Genomic DNA, 25,570 nt, shown 5'->3' with positions numbered 1-25,570 from the left:
ATTGTTGAAATAAGCACGTGGAGAAATATCTCAAATTTTAAACCTAGCGCTATTATTATAGTAATTTAGTATTATTATTCTAGTAATATAGTGTTATAGTAGTTCAAATAACTAATTGATTAACAATAATTTTGTATTGTATCAAATTTGAAAGTAATGCGGCCCGTCAACTTCCCATTTTTTCTATATGCGGCCCACTTACCCGGCCGGGTTTGAGACCCCTGCTCTAGACCCTCTTCATTATCTCCTGAATGTCCCTCCTAGGTCCTTGGGGAAACCACTAGCTCGACTTTTTCGGCACTTTCTCACTGCTGCTAAAACCCTGATTGCTTGGAAGTGGAGACAGACTGCTCCTCCTTCTCACATCGACTTACTGACTAGAATTAGGGAAATTCGTACTATGGGGCATATGACGGCCTCCCTTGACAATACGCTGGACAGGTTTAAAGTGGTGTGGGATCCGTGGGATAAGTATTGGCTACCGATATCTCTGAGTTAGAACTTTGATTGGTCTTTGATTTACTTTTTTTGTTTTCTTCCCCCCTACCCTTTTGTCTTTTTCCCGGTGTCTTGTTTTGTCTGATTGGATTTTCTAATATGTCAAATGGATTGTATGGCCTGCCCATGCGTCCTTATCTGATGTGAGTATTTTGAAAACTTTCAATAAAAATACATTTGAAACCAATATACGTTCTGGTCCCCCGTCACGCTGATTCTGAGATTTCTATAGATTTTTATAGCGCTGCCGGGGGACCGGATGTCTAGTTGCACAGTCTTCTTTGATGACGACATGACTCTTCGTCATGTAACCAGCCCCGCTGTACTCCATGTAATTGCTGTCCTACTGCTCCTGCTTGTACCTAGAGTAGAGCGGGGCCGGTCACATGACGAAGAGTCATATCATCATCAAAGAAGACTGTGCAACTAGACTTACGGTCCCCCGGCAGCGCTATAAAATAATTTTTCAAAACGAGAATATAATTGAGAATACCTTGGTTTTAGTTTTCTGTGCTCCATAGGTTACTCAATGCTTAGCTCCATTTTACTGGAGACTTATTCTAAAGCCCTGGGGCATGGGAACACCGCTTATGAAGCAGAACCTGGCAGGCCGCAGCTAGAAGTATCCCCTGCACCTTCCAGCTCATGTCTCATGACTTGTCAGTATTGTTTAAGGGTGACGTGTAGCAGAATCGCAGTCATGTTAGTTACTAGCTGCCTGGAGGCAAACAGTAGTAACTGCAATATCAACAGAAACGTATAGATCTGATCAAGGTGCTATAGGTTATAAAATTGCGCAGGACACAATGCATCAGCCTGCCGCACCACGAAGCACATTTGCATCATATTGATTACACAGCCCGGCACCCGCCGCAACTGTCGGGAATGGGAAAGATCAGATTCATGCAGCTAACCCCTTCTGTGCTGCGATCAAACATGATCACAGCACTGTACAAGGGAGCGCTGGTCCCGGTGGGTTAAAGTGGTTATCCAGGCACGTAGCTAGGGGGGGAGGGCGGGGCCTGTGCCCCGAGCACAACTAGGTGGTAGGGAAGGGGGGGGCGTGGTGGCAGAGCAGCTGATCGCTGCTGATAGGCGCCCTGTATGTCGGACCAGCAGCAGCAATCAGCATTAGGAAGAGCCAGGAGTTCATGCGGCGGCGTTCTGAATGGGGTCTGTGATGGCCCGGGAGTGGACCAGTCCAGTCACCTAACCTGTCACCTGACCTCACTGGTCCACTCCCGGGCTGTCACCGACCCTAGTCAGAAGGAACTCCGCCGCTGCCTGCGCCGCATGACCTTCTCTGCTCCTACGGTGAGTCACGTCAGGCAGAGCGGAGAGTGGTAGAGGTAGGCTACCGCTCTTCGCTCTGTTTACAGTGTGGCGCTATTTACAAGGGGGTTGTGGGCTGTGTGTGGCACTATCTACAAGGGGGGAGCGTGGCGCTTTTTGCAAGGGGGGAGTGTGCCGCTACTTACATGGGGGGCAGCGGGCTGTGTGTGGTACTATCTACAAAGAGGGCTGTGTTGGTGCTGTTTACAAGGGGGGCTGTGTGTGGCGCTATTTACAAGGGGAGCTGTGTTTGGCACTATTTCCAAGGTGGGGCTGTGTGGTGCTATTTACAAGGGGGTCAGTGTGGCGCTATTTACAAGGAGGGGGCTGTGGCATTTTTTTACAAAGAGGGGCTGTGTGGCGCTATATACAAGTGGGGCTGTGTGGCATTATCTACAAGGGGGCTGTGTATGGCGCTATTTACAAGTGGGGGCTGTGTGGCGTTATCTACAACAGGGGGGCTGTGTGGCACTATCTACAACAGGGGAGCTGTGTGGCACTATCTACAACAGGGAAGCTATGTGGCGTTAACTACAAGGGGGGCTGTGTGTGGAGCTATCTACAGGCAGCTGTGCGTAGAGCTATCTACAGGGGGGCTGTGTGTGGCGCTATCTACAGAGGGGCTGTGTGTGGCGTTATCTACAGGGGGCTGTGTGTGGCGCTATCTACAGGGGGCTGTGTGTGGTGCTAGCTACAGTGGGGCTGTGTGTGGCGCTATCTACAGGGGGCTGTGTGTGGCGCTATCTACAGGGAGCTGTGTGTGGCGCTATCTACAGGGGGCTGTGTGTGGCGCTATCTACAAGGGGTCTGTGTGTGGCACTATCTACAAGGGGTCTGTGTGTGGCACTATCTACAGGCAGCTGTTTGTGGCATTATCTACAAGGGGCTGTGTGTGGCCTCTTTAATTTATTTTCTTCTCATTTATTGTTATGGTAACTCCCTTATAGAACTATATCGCTTGTAAAATGTACAAATAGTTTTATGCTCGAGTTACATTAAAAAAATTGTGGAAAAAAACCCACACCTCATTGATTGGAATAGCAAGAAAACACGGCGAGGGGGAAGGAGATGTCAGGGAAAAAAGTTGGGGGGGGCGCCAATCTGAATCTTTGCCCCGGATGCAGGAGAACCTAGCTACACCTCTGGGTTATCCCATCTCAAAGATGTTTGACATATCCACAGATCCACTAATAGATGACAGCCCCATTTCTGATGCCTGGATTTATGTCCTGAACGGGGTTCCCCCGACACGTCCCGTCTGGTGAATGCGCATCCAGGCAGAGAATCAGTGGAAATGTGGCCGGGAATTATGGAAACAGCCGAGTTCGCTATGCTCCACTGTTTCCGTAACTCCCATTCACTTCTATGGGAGTAACTGAAGCAAAGTTGCTCTGGGCTGTCTCCTGTAAATGTCTAAATAGGAATAATAACATACAAAAATAAAATAAACTTGGTAACATAAAAAAATAGATGTATACACATTTGTTTTAAAGAAAAACATATAATATAAAATAACCCCCACTTAAGGAGAAAAAAAATGTTTTTTCATTTTGTATGCCCCAAAATGAAATTAATACAGATTAAACATTAACATATACCTACCCCAAAATGGTATTTGTAAAAAGTATAAAAGGCAAGGATTTATTTGTATGGCTGCATAGACACAAAAATAAAGAAAAGTTAACCAATGCGGAACAAAAAAAAAAGTGCCCCGTCCAGGCCAAAAATAGCTAATTCCTTAAAGTGTTAATGGGTGGGGTGGTAGCCCAAGTTCTTATTATTAAACAACATAGGAACAAACCATTAACAAAACTGCCACTGGCAAGAGCTGACGGTAACCGGTATCAATGATGATGCCCAATAGTCCAGCTCTAAGCTATTTCTCATATATTCACCATCAGTTGTGACTTAATAATGAAAGCAAACACCATAATCATCTCCGATAGCAAAATATGTATGCCAAATATTAAATTTTATTATTTTTAAACCACTTACAAAAAGAAAGAAAGCCCAGGAGTTCTGAGAATTAGAGTGAGAAGGAGGGCAAACCGTCCTGCTGAGGATCCCAAAAAAGACCGGGCCCACATATTCCTGGTCCAAAACTACTGTGGTGAGGGAGGCCTAATGGCGGCACACGGACTGCTTACAGACCAATAATACGGACCCGTAGGCAGTGTCGGACTGAGGTTCCTTGGGCCCATCAAAGGAAGTTGTTTTGAGGGCTTATCCTCCACCTATACAGAACATGTACAAATCCACTTTATATTTCATTGTAGTCTTGTTATCAATGTACACGGGACATGACTTCAGTAAGATCTAATAGATTATTTGTAAATCATCCCATAAGAAACAGACTTTAGTGGCAAGTGATTGGCTCCAAAGTCATCTCCAAATTGGGTTGTCTTCCGCTGGACCTTCGGGGCCCATTATTGTGTTAGAACATGGGCCCACCAAAGGATCCTCGGGTTCTCTAGTGGAATGGGAAAGAGAGTCCTTATGGTCCAACCCTGACCAGCAGTACTATGTGCATAAGCCCTTTATCTAAATTGTTAGACATCCATTTGGTAAAAAGGATATAGATATATATATATATATATATATATATATATATATATATATATATATATATATATATATATATATAAATATATATGTGTGTGTTTGTGTGTAAACAGATGTTGAAATGAGAGCAGAATATTCAGATAGATACAAAATTCTCCTTAAAATAATATATGCTGAAATATGTAAATACTTTCCATGGTAATACCTGATAAAGCGGCAGGATTTGCATATCAAAGTGCTATGAATTCTTATTATGAAGCTCTGAATGCTGGGGCTTTGTTTTTAAAATGTCCTTTATACCTAGAATAGAAATATCAAGTTATTGGAACACAACCAACAAGCCTGTTACATTGAAATAGTCCCTGACGCCGATCCTCAGCAATAACTGAAATCATAGAAAAATATTCATACATAAACATGAAGCAATATTTAAATGGTATATACACTATTGCAATATTTATTTTATTATTATTGCTCCAATGTCTTAGTGTTTTGTGCCTGCTGCTCCTATGCAAACCTGTGTCTCCATGGTTACAGACTACAAATAAACCCTGTGTAGTCAGAACCTGCAGTCATGTTTTTCTCCTCTCCTGCCCCCTCTTTTATTGTCTGTAGGTGAGCCAGAAGAGTTGATAGAAAGCGAGTGCTACAATTGTATCCAGTCAATACTCTGTGGGCTGGTTAAGTGTCTATGGCTGGGTTCACACAGAGTTTTTTGCAGGCAGAAAATCTGCCTCAAAATTACATTTGGAATTTTGAGGCAGATTTTGCTCTGCCTGCACGCCGATTTTCGTGGTGTTTTTGGCCCACGGCCATTGAGCACCGCGGGCAAAACACGCAGCAAAATACGATTTCTCTGCCTCCCATTGATGTCAGTGGGAGGTCAGAGACGTAAACGCCCGAAGATAGGGCATGTCGCTTCTTTTTCTTGCGAGACGTTTTTTCCGCTCACGCGAAAAAAACGCTTCCGCCTCCCATTTTTTGGTGCGTTTTCCGTGTCAAAAAATGTGTCCAAAAACTCTGTGTTAACTGACCCTATGACTCTTTGTATTTTTAGGTTAATAAAGTGATGTTTTTCAGAACTTTATTTATTTATTTTACAATGCACCTTCTTATTTAGAATTCTTAGACTTTTAGGGGAGAATTTAAAACATAAAACAGCGAGAAATACGCTTTCTCCTGCCTCCCATTGAAGTCAATGGGAGGTCAGAGGCGGAAGCGCCCGAAGATAGGGCATGTCGCTTCTTTTTCCCGCGAGGCAGTTTTACTGCTCGCGGGAAAAAGACGCCGACGCCTCCCATTGAAATCAATGGGAGGCGTTCTCGGGCCGTTTTTGCCGAGTTTTGCGACGCGGTTTCCGCGTCAAAATACTCTGCAAAATACCTTGTGTGAACATAGCCTTAATGTAAAGAAATTTGGAGTAAAATGCCCCCCTAATGTATTCAGAGGTGCACCCCTAATAAATTAGGCACATATTAGGCGGTATCAGATTTAGATTTCAGAAAGTGAAACCTACGCCAGCCATGAGTTGGTGTAGACTCCTGCCATAAGTTACACCAGCTACTGGCGTCAATTCTGCTAAATTTTTCGGCAGCAAGTGGCCATGCCCCCTTCCACTAAGCTCTACCCAATATTTAGAAAATTCACAGATGAGACGAGACAAAAGTTGCAATTTTTACTAGAAATTGCAACTTTGTGTCGTTGACAACTTTTCTACACCAGAAAATTTGCATAGGAAAAAGTAAATAAACCCTCCCCCCTTTAATGTCTGAAAAAAAGATTTTCATATTTAAACTACTTATTAATTAAATTTTTTTAAATCACATAAAAAAACAAACTAAAATAGTTAGGATAATTTCATTGAAGCTGGACTTTGGACACAGTTTGTGGAAGAATTACACAATACTGTTGTACATTCAGTGGAAAACAGCCCTCTGAGGCCCCATGCACACGAACGTGCTTTTGCGACCGTAATTCCCCGGAAAATCCACGGGAGAATTGCAGCCCCATTCATTCCTATGGGGCCGTGCACACGACCGTGGTTTTCAGGCTCATAGGAAATCATGCACGCGGCCATGTGGACAGCCCGCAATTTGCGAGCGGCTTGCGTGTGACACTCCGCGGCCGGCCGACCTGAAAATCACGGCCGTGCACATGGCTACAGTCGTGTGCATGAGGCCTAAGGGTCAGATCACACGTTGTGTAAATACTGCAGTTTTTCAGCAACAGAAGTAGTTGCGGAAAATCCGCAGCAAATAGAGTAGCAGCAAAAAATGCAAATCATAAAAATATCATACTTACCGAGGAGTATGTTCCTTCCTCAAGACCGGCCCCCTGGGATGACGTTTCATCCCATGTGACCGATGCAGCCAATCACAGCTGCAGCGGCGGTCACATGGGATAAAACGTCATCCCAGGGGTCCGGCCTGGTAAGTGCTGCAGTTTTCCGCAGCGGACATTCCAGGCGAAAAACTGCACCACAGTTTGGTGCGGTTTTTCGCCTGGAATTCCCTGCGGTGCACAGGGCGGATGCGCTGCGTGCTTTTACGCAGATTATCTGCCCTGTGTGCACTCAGCCTAAGGCCTGTGATTGGCTGCAGCGGTCAAATGGGATGAAACGTCATCCTAGGAGGCTGTGTTGGAGGGAGGAACACAGACTTCTGGGTAAGTATGAAATTATTATTTTTTCTGAGTTGCGTTTTTTGTGGCGGAATTGCTGCGAACCCGCTGCAAAAAAACGCAACAACTGTAATTTTTTTGCGGGTTTTACCTCCCCATTGAAATCAATGGGAAAAACCGGCAACAGATAAGCGGCGTTTACGCAAATACAATTGACATGCTGCGGAATAAGGCTGGGTTCACACGTGGTGGAATTGCACTTGAATTCCGCTGCGGACACTCCGCAGCGTTAATCCGCAGCGGAGCCGTTTCTCCATTGACTTCCACTTAAATTTAGAAGTGTTCGTTTAGACGATGCGTAAAATTCCGCTGCGGAGCATAGGCTGCGGAGCGGAATTTGGTGTCCGCAGCATGCTCTGTCTGTTGCGGAGCAGTGGCGGACTGGTTGCGGACTCATGGCGGAATTTCTCCATTGACTTCAATGGAGATTCTAAATTCCGCAATGAAGTCCGCAGCTGTCATGCACATGTTATGTGTGCTGCGGATGCGTCTTGCTTTTTTAACATGACATTTCTTCATTCTGGCTGGACCTATGTATTTCTAGGTCTACAGCCAGACTGAGGAAGTCAATGGGGCTCCCGCAATTACGGGAGCGTTGCTAGGAGACGTCAGTAAATAGTCACTGTCCAGGGTGCTGAAAGAGTTAAGCGATCGGCAGTAACTGTTTCAGCACCCTGGACAGTGACTACCGATCCCAATATACAGCAACCTGTAAAAAAATAGAAGTTCATACTTACCGAGAACTCCCTGCTTCTGTCTCCAGTCCAGCTTCCCAGGATGACGTTTCAGTCTAAGTGACGGCTGCAGCCAATCACAGGCTGCAGCGGTCACATGGACTGCCGCGTCATCCAGGGAGGTAGGGCTGGATGCCGAAAGAGGGACGCGTCACCAAGACAACGGCCGGTAAGTATGAAATTCGTTTACTTTCACTAGGGAAAGTGCTGTCCCTTCTCTCTATCCTGCACTGATAGAGAGAAGGGAAGCACTTTTCCCGCAGTCCGCAGCAGCTAGTCCGCATCAATTTACTGCACATTTTGGGCAGATCCGCAGCCGTAATCCGCAACCCGGATTAGGTGCGGCATTGATGCGGACAGTTGCGGAGGAAATCCGCCACGTGGGGGCATGCCCTTAAAGTCCACACCGCAGGCCAATTTCTGAGTGTTTTTTCTGCTCAGTATTTACGCAGCGTGTGGATGAGATTTGTTTTATCTCATCCACTTTGCTACAGATTTCCGTTCCGTTGCGGAAAAACCACAGTATATACACAACGTGTGAACTGACCCTGTATGTACCAATGGTCACATTCAGGACTATGCTAGTTCTAGTTACCTAGCAGCATTTTCACATCACGGCCGTCCCCTCTTATACATACGCCGCACTAATTGAGTATGTGCAGGGGTGTAGATATAAGTGGCTCCCAGGTCCTAGCACCTGAGGGGGTCTAAAGGCCTCCATGCCACATAAAAAGACACCAGTATTATATACATGGTAGGTGGGTGGCCCTGTTAGAGCTCTTTCCATTGGTCTCTAGAAGGTATAAATTATCCCCCCCCCCCCCCCATCACTGTGTATATAGAGATTGATAAGGCAAAAACAGTAATAAAAGCTTTCCTCCCTTCTCTACTGTGCGCCCGATGTCTGCAGCGTCATGATTCTCTGCGCAGCCGCTATTTTACAGCTGTGGGATAGGTCTCCTGTAAAAACAAAAAACTAAAAACTTTTTGAGGTCCATATTTTACCAATTGCAAAGTTTTAAAATAATTGCATTTTAAGTGCACAGACATGAAACAATGAGCACTTAGCAGATAAACCCGAGATCTCTAATAGGATTCAGCAAAATGTTAGGAAATTATTTTCAGATGAATTTACTCCGAAAGTTGTGCATTAAAAAGCGAGCGGAGTGACCTTTTATTTGGCACAGCTCTTCTCCTCTGTGAACACATTAAGTAAATTGATCTACAATAGCCGTGCTGGGAGCGTGTACCACAATCTGTGCCATGCATTCTGTGTAAATGACTGCTAATATATTAAGCATCCAGCCAACATATCCATGCCAACTCTACCATACAAAAGAAACCTACAGCACAAATCTGGCATCCGTAGAAACACAAGGCCGGACTCAAAGAGCAAACTATATTAATATTAAACTTTCTACATATTAAAGGGGTTGACTGAGATGAAAAAAAAGGAACTGATTAACTTTCTCCCGGAAACAGCGCCACTCTTCTACACAGGCTGTGTCTGGTATTGCAGAAGAATGAGGATGAGCTGCAATACCAGACACAGCCCATGGACAAGAGTGGCGCTGTATGTGAAAAAAACAAAAAACAGAACCTAGTTTCTAATCACAGACCGACCCCTTGAAAGTACATTTCCACCCAAAAATTTAAGTTGAATGATTAAGATGTCCCTTTGTGTGGAGACTTTTGATAACCTGCATTGGGCACATACTGTTCCTCCGCTGCTTCTAGGCAAAAATATAGTGGCTTACAGAAGCGCCAGTGGCAGTAGAGACTCTGTGTGCTGTCATACAAAGTCCATGCATAGAGTTTTGACGTGACCATGAGCATTGATCTATCACTACTATATGGGTAACAGATGCTGGGTGACAGCCACTAATAATTTCCATTACATTGCCCATAGGTGTTGCCAGAGGGAGCTCAAACTTGGATCCCAATAAAAAAATCTCTAACAGAGCTCCCCACCTACTATGTGCCATTTATAACATTGGTGTCTCCTTTTTGGGGCAAAAGTCCTATGGTCCCTCTCAGGTACCAAGTCATTGGTACCACTGCTACACTGCTCCCCCTAAAGTAGGACAAATTAGTGTTGTCATGCAGAACTACATACCCCATCTCCTTCTCTTGTATTGCTCTGCCTGTGTAATTTGCAATAATTACGTAGACCTGGCATTCTCTTCCTGAACCTGGAAGATCAGGATGAACGGTGCTGAATTTTCTCCAGAGAATGCTACAAAAAAGTGAATTTTATTAAACTATATGACAATGTGACCGTAATTCAACTTTTCTCTCTTTTTTGATTTTTTGCAGGCACCAAGATCTGCACTCAGTGTGAAATTGAGCAAAAATCGGAGACTATGAGAGTTCAATATTGTGCAAGTGATTTTGGTAAGTGAACGATCCCTAGATTTACAGCACAATGGATCTCACCGGTGGCCACAAAGAGACCAAACAACATAGAGTTGACCTTCTTGGCCGCGACCTGAATTTCTTGTGAGAATCTGCATATGGCCGATATTCAGCCTCACGTTAATAATGTGTTTGCTTTCTGAATTATGATATTACTATTGATGCAACATAACAAATACGATAATTAGTCACCTGAGGAAAGTAAACACAGCAATGGAGAAAATTAGGGGAAGTTCACACAGAGTTTTTTGACGCGGAAACCGCATTGGAAGGCGAGTGGAAAAACCGTCTCGTGGGAAAAAGAAGCGTCATGCCCTATCTTCGGGCGTTTACGTCTCTGACCTCCCATTGACATCAATGGGAGGCAGAGAAAGTGTATGTCGCAAAGCTTTTTGCCCGCGGCGCTCAATGGCCGCGGGTGAAAAATGCCACGAAAAACCGCGTGCAGGCAGAGCAAAATCTGCCTCAAAATTCTAAACAGAATTTTGAGGCAGATTTTCTACCTGCAAAAAAAGTGTGAACCTACCCTAAGGCCAGATACAGACGAGCGTGTGTGTTTTGCGCACGCAAAAACCGCGGCGTTTTGCATGCGCAAAAGGCACTTGACAGCTCCATGTGCCCTGTTCATGTGGATGCGCGGCTGCGTGCTTTTCGCGCAGCCGCCATCTTTATCACACTCCGTTTGGATGTTTGTAAACAGAAAAGCACGTGGTGCTTTTCTGTTTACATTCATTCTTTTACTGTTATTGCGCGAATAACGCGCGTCACACGGAAGTGCTTCCGTGGGGCATGCGTGATTTTCACGCACCCATTGACTTCAATGGGTGCGTGATGCACGAAAAACGCCTAAATATAGAACATGTCGCGAGTTTTACACAGCGGACTCACGCTGCGCAAAACTCACGGACTGTCTGCACTGCCCCATAGACTTGTATTGGTCCGTGCGAGCCGCGTGAAAACCACGCGGGCTGCACGGACGCAAATCACGGTCGTCTGAATCCGGCCTTAGAGTCATTTACCCCATTTACATAGTAACAGGCTACAAATCATTTAAAAATCATGTTAGAATATTTTTTTAGTTGTAAAAAGGGAAACACAATCCATATATATGTGACGATTACCTAACAATATCTCATTTGTCATCTCATGGAAATAAGCTCAGCATGCAGTTACTTTCTGGCCGTCTTGTTTTGAGCTTGTGCTTATATACAGCATCTAAGCTGAACGAGCAGAGCTGCAGCATAAAGCATGGGGGAGGGATAGAGCAGTGGATTAGGCTGCTGATGAGACAGGAGGGGAATTTCAGACGACTTTTTTTCCATTAAAAAATATTTTTTTTGTGGCTGAATCCCAGTTACAGCAATGCAGAGGACCTAAATAACCCCTATGCTTATTTCCCTTTAGCAAACAGTATGTGTGACAATTGCCCTGCCATCTTTTATTTCCACTGGTGGTTTAGATACTTGCACTTTATAATCGTTCTATCTTTGATGCAATAAAACTCTTATCCAATCTCGACAATCTGTAGCATTAAATAGATTTCAGTAAGAAAAATGCAAGAAAAAACTTAAAGGGGTTGTCCGGGTACAGGGTGCTTTTTCACAGGGTCGGAGTCCGACACCCGGACCCTGCACCGATCAGCACTTCTGGCCGCCTCCGGGCATCGGATGTCATGCAGTGACCGGTTTCGGAAGCAGATGGCTCCGATCACAGTATAGCGGCCGTGCTGCAGTACTCGGTCTCTGTTCCTATTCAAATGATCTGCTTCAGACACCGACCAATACATAACATGCGGTTCCCAGAGGCAGCCGGAAAAGCTGATCAGTGCAGGGTCCGGGTGTCGGACCCCCACTGATCATATACTGATAAACATCAGTATGAAAAACCGCCCTGTGCCCCTTTAATTCAAAAACAGCAAGTATTGTTTTTGTATACAGGAATAGACTCCGGCTTTCGAAGTAGCCGTTTTATAAATATTTCCCAGAATATGCATTAGCATGGCTGCATACTACAGACTGTCATTGACATTTGGCGGCAGTGGTAGGGCTAAGAGCCATATCTGTATATACAATCCATAGGAAACATAAAATATATTCATTTGCATAGTAACATGATTATTAAATACATTATTGGGCAATTAGCATTGCTAATGTATGGGTGGACTATGGACCCTCTATATATATCTCCTAACATTTGATTCCCTATTCGCGCAACATTTTAAGCACCGCCCCCGAGCAAGACCCCAACCAAGTCTCAGCCAAACCCTAAACATGGATATGATATATTGTTCTGGAACACAAAAGACCTGCAATTCTTATATCTAAGATAGTCAAACAAGCCAGTGAGACATTTATATGAGAGTTCATCCCTCCGTGCCGTCCACGGTCATCTGTTTTCATAAATCACTTCAGCAGCTCAGGGCAAAAAAAACAAAAAAAGGACTGCTCAAAGAAAAGAAGCTGAAATATTCTAGTGTAATGAAATTAGACATGTGGTTGCTGAGATATATCTAGTCATGTAGTCTAAATCAATAGGAAAATGACTTCCTGTGGCAAAGGCCTCTGGGTAATGTTTTCATTTAATGAGCTAATTGGATTAAAGATAAAAAATTACTCTAAAACATGGTTCGCTAGCGACCTAGTGTAATAGAAACAAAACACATCGATAGCCTGAAGTCATCTCATCCGAGGAGCTAAATATGTTCTTATCATACAGGCTTCAAAAAATTGGCACAAGATTTGAAATTTATTCCCTTAGACAAGCCGTAATGTTTCCAGCTATATGATTATTTCGTTATTAATTCCTGCCACCTGTATAGCTCCAACCCATTCCGGAGCACTGTATACAGATTACAATCCAGTCCCCAGTCGGGTTCACGGGGCAAGTTTCGTAAGATTAACCTTATGGTATGTTTTTGAAAAATGGGAAAATATTCAGAAGAAACTCATGTGACAAAGGAAAGGGGGAAGAACATACAAACGTCATGCCAAGGTTGCTAGTCCTGCATGGGAGCAGTGCTAACCACCGGACCACCCGGCGGTCAACAATAAATACATGTCCTGCTAGGACAACCTCTTTCTGTGTACCCTATGTGGGCATGTACACATCATAGAAGGTGTCTCTTGCTTGGCACTACCTTCTATTAATCAAAAAGGAGAGAACCTACAAAGAGCATCTCTATCTAAGGAGAGGTCCCGCTTAACCATGACATGGTAACCCATTGATAGAGGTTGCCGTAATGACAGCTGATCACCAGATGTAGATACATTACAAAAAGGAAATATCCTGATGGGTCAAACCATTAATAATATACAGATATGATAGTTGGGCTGCTAAAAAAATTATGGAGTATGAAATGATATAAGAAAATGTAAATCAATAGATCAAACTTCCCCTTCCCCAATATCCATGATGGCAGCTTCATCCATTCTGCATACTGGATACATAAATTGTTAATGAGAATTCTCAGTCAAATGTATTTTCCCAAAAAATTTGAATTAACAAAGTAGTTCGAGATAACGAAAATCTTGATTTAAGAACGGTCAAGATTTCCACTCCTTGTTTAACTTGTTTAAGAAAACGATGTGGTCTTATCAAGATGGTTTTTAGAATGGTGAGTCTAGTAAAGAAAATGTCAATACTCCTGACCACACAACATTAAAATATTAAATGCAAAGTGGATGAAAAACTACAGCAGATGACATTGTCCAACTGGACAACAATAGCAAAGATGTATCTCAATCCTAGTAAAAGATGTCCATAGAGGAATGGTGGCCCCATAAGTAAAATGCACCCCCCCCCCCCCACACACTTCACCCCAGGGTTGGTTTTTCCACCATCACTAGGCTAAGAGAGCTGTAGATGCGAACCTTGGTATGACTCTTAGGGCAGTTTCCACCATTCTTTGCTTTCGGACCTTATGGTGTCTATGGAGAAGGAGTTAAATTATTTGAGTCACATCGGCTCATAGACCTCTAAACTCAAGTTGTCTACATGTTAACCATCTATATGAGCCAAAAAGCAGCCAGAAGTTCGAAGTCCTAATTCTTCTTGGGTTTGAGAAGTTCTGGCTCCTTGTGGATTACAGGAGGCATTCCCCATTTTGTGCCATCATCAAGTGCTTCTCCTCAATTCCTAATAATGAAAAACTTTGAGCTTCTCCAGAGGTAGTAACAGCTTAATCTTCTCATACAGAGACATACTGTATACAAATCCCAGGATCATTAATGGCGGTGCTTAACCTACTACCGCTGGTGTCAGGCTGGGCAGGGATTAGGTATGCCGCCTTGGAATAAATCTCAATTTTGATTAATAACAGTTATGCAAACAGTTTCGTTCACTTACAAAGCTTCACAACCTCTCGTAAATTTCCAAGCCATCTCTAAACAATTATGAGCTCAGAAGATATTTATTTTTTTCCGCTTAGATCTTTGATTTAAGTTTTTATACTACCATACATGGCTGGATTTATTCATTTTGCGGTGTACATCAGATTACATAGAATCCTGGACAAATGTGTCATATTTATTTGGTTTCTGGTGGAATACCCAATTTAGGGTAAGTTAGTCTTAAAGGGTAATTCCATTTTGTCATTCGTTGGGGTCCAGCCTTTTTGAACATGTCCTACACAATTAATGGTGTTCTCCAAAAAGTTGCCGATTCTAAACAGAGCTTTTAGACCTGCGCTAATTGGGTTGACCCTAGGGTCTCCGTGACCCCTTTATTCTTAAAATCTGTGTAAGTTTCAACTTGTAGACCCCACCAATGTTATCTTCAGAGATGTATCAATGACTTGTCAGGAGATAACCTAAAGGGAAATGTACTTTTAAAGTGCATCTCCAGCTTTTAACCCAATGTATGCATCATATGTATTAAAGGGGTTTTCCCACAAACACATGCATCCTATATCCACAGTATAGGGCATACATATGTGATCACTGGGGGTACTGACCATTGGGAAACCCAGCGATGAGGAGAACTGGGGACTGAAATTCCCCCAAGTGCTCCGTGAGAATGGAGCGCTGGTGCGCTTGCTCAACCAGCGCTCCCTTCCTTTCTATGGAACTGCCGGAGACAGTGGTCCCAGAAGTCCCATAGAAATGAATGGAGCATTCTCATGGAGCACTTGGGGGACTTTCGACCCCCCGTTCTCCTAACCACTGGGGGTCCCAGCTGTCGGACCCCCAGCGATCACACATGTTTCCCCTATTCTGTGGATAGGGGATACATGTGTTTTGTGGGAAAACCCCTTTAAGCTTCTAAGCTCCCCCTAGTGGTGGCTGCAGGCAGCCAGAATTTTATCATTTAACTCTATGCCTATGCAGGGAATTTGGAGCGTTGACTTCTATAAAGACATAATAGGAGTTTAATCTGCACTTTTTGGACCTATCTAGATTTTTAAAAAATGGTGTTCATGGATGTCACTTTAATAGTAACCTTATACTGTAGGTAGCTTAGTCTACCAGGTCATAAAAGCAAATGTGTGCAGTCTAATCCTGCAGTCATGTGTTGCTTCTTTCCATCTGCCCCATGTTCTACTGGCTAAAGGTTATCAAGAAAAACAGACTTTATTTGTAGTCTGTAACCATGGAGACACATAGGTCTGCATAAGAGCTGTATATACAAAACGAGATTTTCAATCAAGATCATTTGCTTATTTTAAAAAGCAAATGGCAAAAATCTACATAACCTTTAAACCCCACCCAATGCTGAACTTACACTTTTTTGGTTGGAGTTTTGCTTTAACCCTTAGTCCACCACGGGTTGAATTTTGAGTCTTTTGGTAGTTTTAGATTTCGAAAATCTGTTTGTTGTTTTCTTTTAATTGCTACATAATTCTTCTCTTAGAAAAATCTCCTATTTACTTTACATCAGTCTCACATCCTCTCCAAAAGACCATTATCGTAAAATCTAAAGCAAATATACGGACTTTATTCCAACTCAGTTTTGGTTTTCATTTTGCGATTTGTTTATGTATTTTGAAATGCTGCAGGCCATTGCTGTCTCTGATTAATATGGCTGATAAGGTATTTGGTATAAAGGGTATAAAGTTTACATGCTATGTTCATTATGACATTTGGCACAGAAGGATCAATCAGCTATAACTTCCTTAGCGTTTTGTGATTTAGAACAACATCATACATTTATGAAAAGTACATTTGCGTATGGCGTGTACACAGGAAGTGAAATAACAGGTGGCAGCGGTCTATTCTGTAGAAGTACGGTCTAACTTTTTAAACGCTATGTACACTTTTCACAGGGTTTTTAAAATAAAAAATAAAAATGTGTATCAGTGTGATTGGTGCAACTTACTAAATACATTTTATTAAAAACTCAGTTTACTTTTTGAGATACAGCTGCTTTGTATCCGTGTACAGAGCAGCTGCTGTATCGTTCGCTAAGACCTGAATCCGTCAGGTCAGCGGCACTGACAGGTTCAGTGACAGCAAGTCCCTGAATGACTCTGACACGCAGTATACACCTATTTTGTATCACATCTAAGTTCATAACTTAGATATAATCGATAACGGCTCGATCCTGGGTGTCAGAGACACACAGGACCCGCTGACACTGAACACGTCAGTGCTGCTGACCTGACGGATACAGGTTTCAGCACTAGATACAGCTGCTCTGTATGCAGGATACAAAGCAGCTGTATCTCAAATAGTAAAAATTATTTTTAATAAAATGTATTTAGGAAGTTGCACCATTTACACTGATGCACAATTTTATTTTAAAAAAAGAGAACAAAAAAAAAAAACAATGTCAAAGGTGTACATTAATAAATGAGAGCGCATTTCCAGATTGATGTTTAAGGAATATGTTTAATGTATTTACAATAGAGATGCATATGCATTTTTTCATTTTTTACCCAAATGTTTCTTCCCAAATACTCTCATACAATGTCCAATCAAAAAACCACTCAGTGCCCCAATAATACCACCATACAATGCCAAAATAATACCTCCGTACAGTGTTTACATAATACTACATATACAGCTCGATTTGTCAAAGGTCAACAATGAAAGAAACCCCAGGAGTAACCCCTTTAGTATTGAGTACTAAATGGCGGCATTATTTCTTTTTCTTGCTCACACATTCTGCAGTGCTGCACAGAAGTTTCCATCACTCACCTTCCCCAGTCTCATAATCTAAATTTCCCATCACTACATATGTTTTTGGAGTGTGGAAAGAAAGCAGAGGAAATGCTCGCAAACACGGGGAGAACATACAAACTCCATGTAGAAGTTGAACTTGATCACAGGGCAAAAGATGCAGTATCCCGAAGATCAGTATTCATAGCAGTCATATGGTGGTCCATGTGGCTTTATGTGACAGAGGTGGTCTTCTCTAGATGCAATAGTCCTGAAATATTTCCATATTAGAACATGGAACCATGTCATGTTCTAATGTGGCAGAAAATAATGTTTGCCTTTGCAGGAAATTGGAGCAAGGGTGCAGAACTCCCTCCACCAGGGGACCTGCATTTTTAGCAAACAAGAGTAATTGACCAAGAGTGATGGAAAGGGCATAGAGGCACCTCTGCGCTTGGTGGCAGAACCTGCTACCATAACAGAGGGCTCATTTTAATCTTTGCCATAGGGCCCTCCTTCTTCTATGTTTGCCACTGAATTAGAGGCATACAGAGGTACAGTAGGACTCCATAGACTTCTTTGGGTGCCATTGTACAGCTAGCTCTGTATAACATGGAGACATAATATGGTTTTGTGCATGAACCCTTAAAGGGAACCTGTCGTGTTTCATGCTGTCCGATCGGTGGGCTGAATGTTATAGAGCAGGAGGAGCTGAGCAGATTAATATATAACTTTGTGAAAAAACGTACAGGATAACCTGCTCATTCTGGGCTTAAGAGTCCGATGGGTGGTGCTACTCAGTCATTGACAGTTATTTCTGTATGCACACTCATACAGGGAAGGCTGTCAATCACTGATTAGCACCGCCCTCTGGACTCTTAAACCCAGAATGAGCAAGGATTTCTATCAATAAAAACAGGTAATCCTGAATCTTTTTTCACAAACTTATATATCAATCTGCTCAGCTCATCCTGCTCTATAACATGCAGCCCACCGATCGGATAGCATGAAACACATAACCGGTTCCCTTTAAGGAAAGCCCAAGTATCTGCTACATGTTTCTGCTTCTATTACCATTCAACAATCTAAGCAATGGTTCCGTTCTCTCGTTCCCTATAATTGCCTTCATTAGGTGAAGACGCCGGCTTGCTTTCATACAACAGCTGAGAGTCCCACATTTCACACCCCCTGGAACACTAATGACTGGCGCATAGTCGGAATGGGGATAGGCTTTAATTAAAATCCATTAACACAAAATAAATAAAGGAGTTGTCAGGGTTTTGCTGAATGCTCTCCTCATTCACCCTCTGCATCTGTCATCCTAAATTGTGTTACTTCATAAATCTCAGATAGCAACATGAAGGAAAACAGTAAGGGAGGCCGGCTGTCTTTTTGGCAGAAAATTTAGGAAAAATGGATCTAGTTGAAATTAAGGTAGCGTGGGGGGGGGGGGTGGAAGACAAGAATTGGACAACGATAAATGAATCTTTTCAATACACTGTAGATCATCAGTCCTGGACACATCATTACTTAACGTTCGAAAGAAAGACTTGTCATTGTGCCGACAAGGGAAGATAGTTACCATATTTTATATCATTTGTCCACTAGAGTGTGGAACTAACAAATCCATCTTTTGACTTGGCAGGGACCATCTAATTGATAACAAAGATCCTGGAAATATGTCAACCAAAATGACGGCTTTCCTTACTCTGCTGATGACACATTATTGTTCAGACCTCAGTGAAAAACAATGAGGAAGATTTATAAGAACTAGCGCAATCAAAAATGGTGGCATTGCTCATAGACGGGAATCAAAATACAGCCATAATCTCCTATAACATGTTGGAAAGACAGATAAGTTGCCTAGTTATTAGGATCAGTTCTTCTGTGTATATATTTGTGTAAATATCTCCCACTCAGAGTTTGGGACAAGGGGTAGGCAAAGTGGGCGGAAGCCTAGGGTCCATCGAGAATAAGGGGGCTCAATATTAATATATGAGAAAGGTGAGTAATAAAGCCAGTATAGGAAATGGTGGACTCTATGCGATATGTGGCCAATCAGCCCCTCTGCATTTGTAGACTAAACGGCATTCGTTGTTGAGGGGATGGGGGTGGAAGACTTTGTAGGAATATGTAAAATTATAATTATAAATTAGAATGTGATGTATTCTTAGGGAAGGGGCGGGCACGCAGGGAAATTAAATGAATGATGGGGAACCAATGGTAGGGAAGGCGATTTCTGAAACATCTGTCTTGGGCACCAAAAATAATTGTCCTGTTCCTGCCCCCGCTGTTTTCTGGTAAATCTATGACATCAGGGAGCTCCCTTCTGCATTTAACCCCCAAATGTCCTAACAGATCCCAATATTTACCCTTAGGGAGGGTAACATAACATTCATACAACAAGTCATTTCCACCACTGATGAAATTAGCATAGCCCTGTGTAATACCTTTTGTAATCTCATAGATTCAATCATACGCTTGTGTATAGTGATAATTAGGCAGTATCCAGTGGCACAATATTTGTATACAGCTCCTATGCAGACCTATGTGTTTCCACAGTTACAGACAACTATCCGTGTGTAGCCTGATCTTGTAGTTATATGTTACTTCACTCCCTCTGCCCTGTCTTCTTGTTTACCTACAGACAGTAGAAAAGGGAAAGATCGAAAAGAGTAACACATAACTGCAGGATCAGACTACACAGAGTTTATTTGTAGTCTGTAACCATGGAGATACATACGTGCACAAAAGTTTACATAACCTAAAAGCATGCATGGGATAATAAGTAATTTACTGCTATAGAGCTGTGTGCCAATCATTCTGAGGGGACGGACAATCAAACCGGACTCACTGCATTCGCAATTGCGTATATGGTGCAGGTTTCTTGATGCCAAATTACAGAAATACTATGCAGTATTTTACTAAACAAAATGCGGTAAAATGTATTATCGATGTATAAAATATATTATGTTAATCAGCTTGCGAAGGGTTTGGTGGTGACAGAGACATGAAGGCCACGAATGAATGAATGAACAAATACACTCTTGGTATTTTCTTTAAAAAAAAATGAATCATGGAGATCTGAGGACATGAAAAGTATTTGCACCATGATCTGATCTCTGTGTCCGCTTTGATTTTACATTAATACATTAACTTCCTTCCTGTATCTTTTATGTGACAAGTCAAAGGATAAGAGAGCGATGATAATACGCAGATCACTGTAGGATGTTTTCCTAAGAAGACTAAAAGAAAAGCAATGCAGACTCATACAGTACATGTATATGAGTAATAAGAAACTGGCTGGAAAAATGTCATATTAAAGGGGTCGCTTGGATTACATGGTATTTTGCTGATGGGATCTTTAGTGATCAGCTGTCATTTGTAGGGTAACCAAACAGCGAGTTCAATACTCCTGCAGCACCACCACTGGGGTGAAATCAATGGGATGTACATGTAATGCATGAACACGCCAAGTTCTCCAAAATGAAATAACCTCTTTGTAGCCAATCTCATAAAACGTACAGATCCTATTTATACAATCTACAATTAAAGGGGTTCTCCATTCAGGACATCTGAGGGAGGAACACTAGCACTTTGCCATGACTTCACAGTGTTTATTATCCTTGTATGTGATATCAGTGTTAATTATCCCTGCACTGTGACACCACTGTGTCTATTATCCCTGCACTGTGACATCAATTTGACTATTAGTCATGTGCTGTGACATCACTGTGTTTATTATCCTTGCACTGTTACATCACTGTGACATCACTGTGTTTATTACCCCTGCACTGTGACATCACTGTGACTATTATTCCTGTACTGTGACATCACTGTGTTTATTATCCCTACACTGTGACATCACTGTGACTATTATTCCTGTACTATGACATCACTGTGACTATTTTTCCTGTACTATGACATCACTGTGACTATTTTTCCTGTACTATGACATCACTATGACTACTATTCCTGCACTATCTCTATTATCTCTGCATTTTGACATCACTGTTTTTCTTATCACTGTAATGTGACCTCACTGTATTTTTTGATATGTGTAGTGTCACTGTGTTTACTTTATATCTGGTAGGATATCATTCTGGGCATTATCTAGGTTCTGTGACATCACTATAAGGGCTATTTATGTGCAGTGGCATCACTGTGTATATTTTTAGGGATGTCACTGCAGTATATGAGGTGCAGAGGTTGCAGTTGCATCAATGGTATCTGCCACATAAGAAGATACTAGTATTACAAAAAGTACGTAAAATTGGGGGGCCTCGTTAGAGATTTTGCGTCGGGGCCCAGGAATTAGAATTTATGCCTCTGTCTGTAGATTATAGAAAATTCTATGCAGCCCTTCAGGGTGATTACTGTATATCCCCACTTGTAAATGGAGTAATTCTAGTAATAAAATTATGGTAAGGGATTGTAACCATGTAAGTAACTGCGCGCCGGAACATCCTTTTAAAGGTTAACTAACCCTTCAGAAAACTTCTGACGTCATAGTGACATGTCCTAAGTCTTGATCGGTGGTGGTCCAAGCACTGAGACCCCCATCGATCACTAAAATGAAGCGGCAGAAGCGCTGAGCCGCTTGGTTTCTGATTGGCTTTTCTTGGAAAGCCTATGTAACTGTAAAGGATCTGCCAGGCACAGCTTCGGGGTTAACTCCCAGAACTAATCAGTCAGCACCTGAGAATACATCCCTGAGACTGACTCCTGCTTCCACCATTCAGGCTGGCAGGCTTAGGAGTGGGAGAGCCTATCGTAACCTGGCCAGACTCAGCTAGCTCCCGCCCTCGGTCTATTTAAGCCTGCACTTCCTGTCCCTCGGTGCTTGTGATTCTTTCCTTGTGGTTTCCTGGCCCAGCTACAGCTCCTGCTATTTTTGATCCTGCTCCATACAGACCCTGGCTTACCGACTACTCTTCTGCTTTTCGTTTTGTACCTCGCACACTCCTGGCTTGACTCGGCTCGTTCACCACTCTGGTTGCTCACGGTGTTGCCGTGGGCAACGGCCCCTTTTCCTTGCTTGTGTTCCTTTGTATGTTTGTCGTGTTTGTCGTGCACTTACTGAGCGCAGGGACCGCCGCCCAGTTGTACCCCGTCGCTTAGGGCGGGTCGTTGCAAGTAGGCAGGGACAGAGTGGCGGGTAGATTAGGGCTCACTTGTCCGTCTCCCTACCCCCTGCCATTACATAATCACAAGCCCATACCTAGTCTACCCCTGGTCCCTGACACCACTATGGATCCCCGTGAGACCCTGGCTCAGTAAATGCAGGGTCTCTCCCTACAGGTCCAGGCCCTGGCTCAGAGGGTCAACCAGCCTGATGCTACCCTGGTAGTTCCCCTCACCGCACCTCTTGAACCCCACCTCAAGTTGCCCGACCGGTTCTCAGGGGACCGGAGGGCTTTTCTCTCCTTTCTTTTGTAATTTTGGGTTTAATCCACGGTTCTCCTCCGTTTCACCTGGTAGTTCCAACAATCCCGAGGTAGAGGTCGTTCATCGGGAACTGTGCAGTCTGGGCCCAGGTTCAGAAAAACCTAGAGGTGTCCCAGAGCGTACAAAAAACTCAGGCTGATAAAAAACGTTCTGCTAACCCCCTGTTTATGGTCGGGGATCTGGTGTGGTTGTCGTCTAGGAACTTGCGTCTCAAGGTTCCGTCCAAGAAGTTTGCTCCCCGGTTTATTGGGCCGTATAAGGTCATTGAGGTCCTCAATCCTGTCTCCTTCCGGCTGGAGTTACCCCCGTCTTTTCGGATACACGACGTGTTTCATGCCTCCCTCCTCAAACGCTGCTCCCCGTCCTTGGCTCCCTCGAGGAGACCTCCTGTTCCCATCCTCACCCCTGAGGGGGTGGAATTCGAGGTGGCCAGGATTGTGGACAGCAAGATGGTCCAAGGCTCCCTCCAGTACCTGGTCCATTGGAGAGGATACGGGCCCGAGGAGAGGACTTGGGTACCCGCCCGGGATGTTCACGCTGGGGTATTGGTCAGGAGGTTCCACCTGCGTTTCCCCAGTAAGCCAGGTCCACTTAGAAAGGGTCCGGTGGCCCCTCATAAAAGGGGGGGTACTGTAAAGGATCTGCCAGGCACAGCTTCGGGGTTAACTCCCAGAACTAATCAGTCAGCACCTGAGAATACATCCCTGAGACTGACTCCTGCTTCCACCATTCAGGCTGGCAGGCTTAGGAGTGGGAGAGCCTATCGTAACCTGGCCAGACTCAGCTAGCTCCCGCCCTCGGTCTATTTAAGCCTGCACTTCCTGTCCCTCGGTGCTTGTGATTCTTTCCTTGTGGTTTCCTGGCCCAGCTACAGCTCCTGCTATTTTTGATCCTGCTCCATACAGACCCTGGCTTACCGACTACTCTTCTGCTTTTCGTTTTGTACCTCGCACACTCCTGGCTTGACTCGGCTCGTTCACCACTCTGGTTGCTCACGGTGTTGCCGTGGGCAACGGCCCCTTTTCCTTGCTTGTGTTCCTTTGTATGTTTGTCGTGTTTGTCGTGCACTTACTGAGCGCAGGGACCGCCGCCCAGTTGTACCCCGTCGCCTAGGGCGGGTCGTTGAAAGTAGGCAGGGACAGAGTGGCGGGTAGATTAGGGCTCACTTGTCCGTCTCCCTACCCCCTGCCATTACAGTAACGGTGTACGGGCCCATAGACTTTCTATTGAGTCCGTACACCGTTACCTCGGCTTACCGAGAAAAGCCAATCAGAAACCAAGCGGCTCAGCACTCACCCAAGCGCTTTTCCCGGCTTCATTTAAGCAAACGGTGGGGGGGTCTCAGTGCTCGGACCCCCACCGATCAAAACTTCTGACATGTCACTATAATATGTCAGAAGTTTTCTGAAAGGTTAGTTACCATTTAAATCTGGAAATAGACTGCACAACTTTGTTCTCTTTCGGCTCAGTAAACACAGCCTCACTGACTCTTCAATGTTCTCTATTAAAATTATTTTTCTAACATTCACTTTACTATACAATTTTATGGTGACTAAAAGACGAGATTTACATAGCAAGACTATTTGCATTTTGAACATATGAATTTCATTTTACCAATGAAATATCTGTAAATAGAAATTCTGCCAGGAATTCCGGCTGCCAAACTGTGCTGTCAACAGTCTGGTGACTGTGAAATATGGAGCAACTTACCATGAATCTCTCACAATTTAAAGAATGATGCTGAGGGCAAAAAAAAACAGTCAGTGCAAATCAATATCCCCTAATACACCCCTGCTGTTCCTACGACTCTTCCTCTGCCCTAAGAAACAATCTGTTCTCGACATCTTGGGATCATGTCTGGGGGTAGTCCTCCTGAATTTTGTCAGATTTATACAATTCAAGATATTAATCCATTCCATATGTTACATGCAATCTCTAATCATACACTGGGCTTCTCCCACATGAAGGTTACACAAAGGAACTTGTATTAAAGGGCTGTCAGCGTGTGAACCTTTGAGAGGGAATGGTTTTCATTTGTTAAAGGGCAATTCCATGGGGAATCTGCATCATGAGGTTCTTATCTGCTGGCCAAGTGTTTCACATGTAGCAATAGGAGGGATTACAATTTATGGGGGTATTATCTTACTCCCAGAAATGGGGTGTACAAAACAAAAAACAGTGGATCCCAAAGCAAATATCCGAATTTCGCCCCACTTCCCACCAGATTTTGTCAAATGTACTGCACCATCCCATTGTAATAATATATATCTGTGCACAAGGTTGTTTTTCTGACCAAATTTTTCTAAAGGATAGAATTCTGGCTGCATGCAACCACCACTAGGGGGAGCTCACTTCATATGGATTTATACAGCTAGCATTAGGCTTAATGGGAGCTGTAACAATCTGTATGCAGAGATCTCCCTCTAGTGGCTATAACAGTGTCACGGCAAGCAGGGGTCTCCACCCCCCCCCCCCAAGAGCCCCAAAGTAGTTGCATGACCTGTCCCTACCATAGCTATATCACTGCCCAGAGGGTTTGTCAATTCCCTAACACCTACTGTATACAAAAGTTAAAGCAGCATTTAACCATAGGATATGCCATCAAATCGAATAGTTTGGGGTCCTATCAGCTCTCCCCTGCTTCTCTTCCTTATTGCGGATTCCTCCTGGCTTGTAATGCAAATCTGGTGTCACAAGACCCCTGTTCTCCCAATTCTCTACAAAGAAAAATAAATAAATTGGAAATTGGCAATAGTGTCATACAGTAAATCACTTAAAATTGATGGAGAGATAAAAATTGAAAAAAAA

The 25,570-nt window shown here is 43.5% G+C and overlaps 1 protein-coding gene across 1 annotated transcript in view; it reads left to right on the top strand.

Annotated features, from left to right (window-relative positions):
• SFRP5 (secreted frizzled related protein 5) overlaps positions 1 to 25,570 on the top strand; it is a 71,849-nt gene that overhangs the window by 22,367 nt on the left and 23,912 nt on the right. The window contains exon 2 of the mRNA XM_075843063.1: positions 10,122 to 10,199. Within this exon, the coding sequence (XP_075699178.1) occupies positions 10,122 to 10,199 (78 nt within the window). The remainder of the gene's footprint in view (positions 1 to 10,121; positions 10,200 to 25,570) is intronic.

This window comes from Rhinoderma darwinii, chromosome 11 (assembly GCF_050947455.1).
Source record: "Rhinoderma darwinii isolate aRhiDar2 chromosome 11, aRhiDar2.hap1, whole genome shotgun sequence".
Classification (NCBI taxonomy): Eukaryota; Metazoa; Chordata; class Amphibia; order Anura; family Rhinodermatidae; genus Rhinoderma; species Rhinoderma darwinii.
This window is presented reverse-complemented; position numbering and strand designations above follow the sequence as displayed.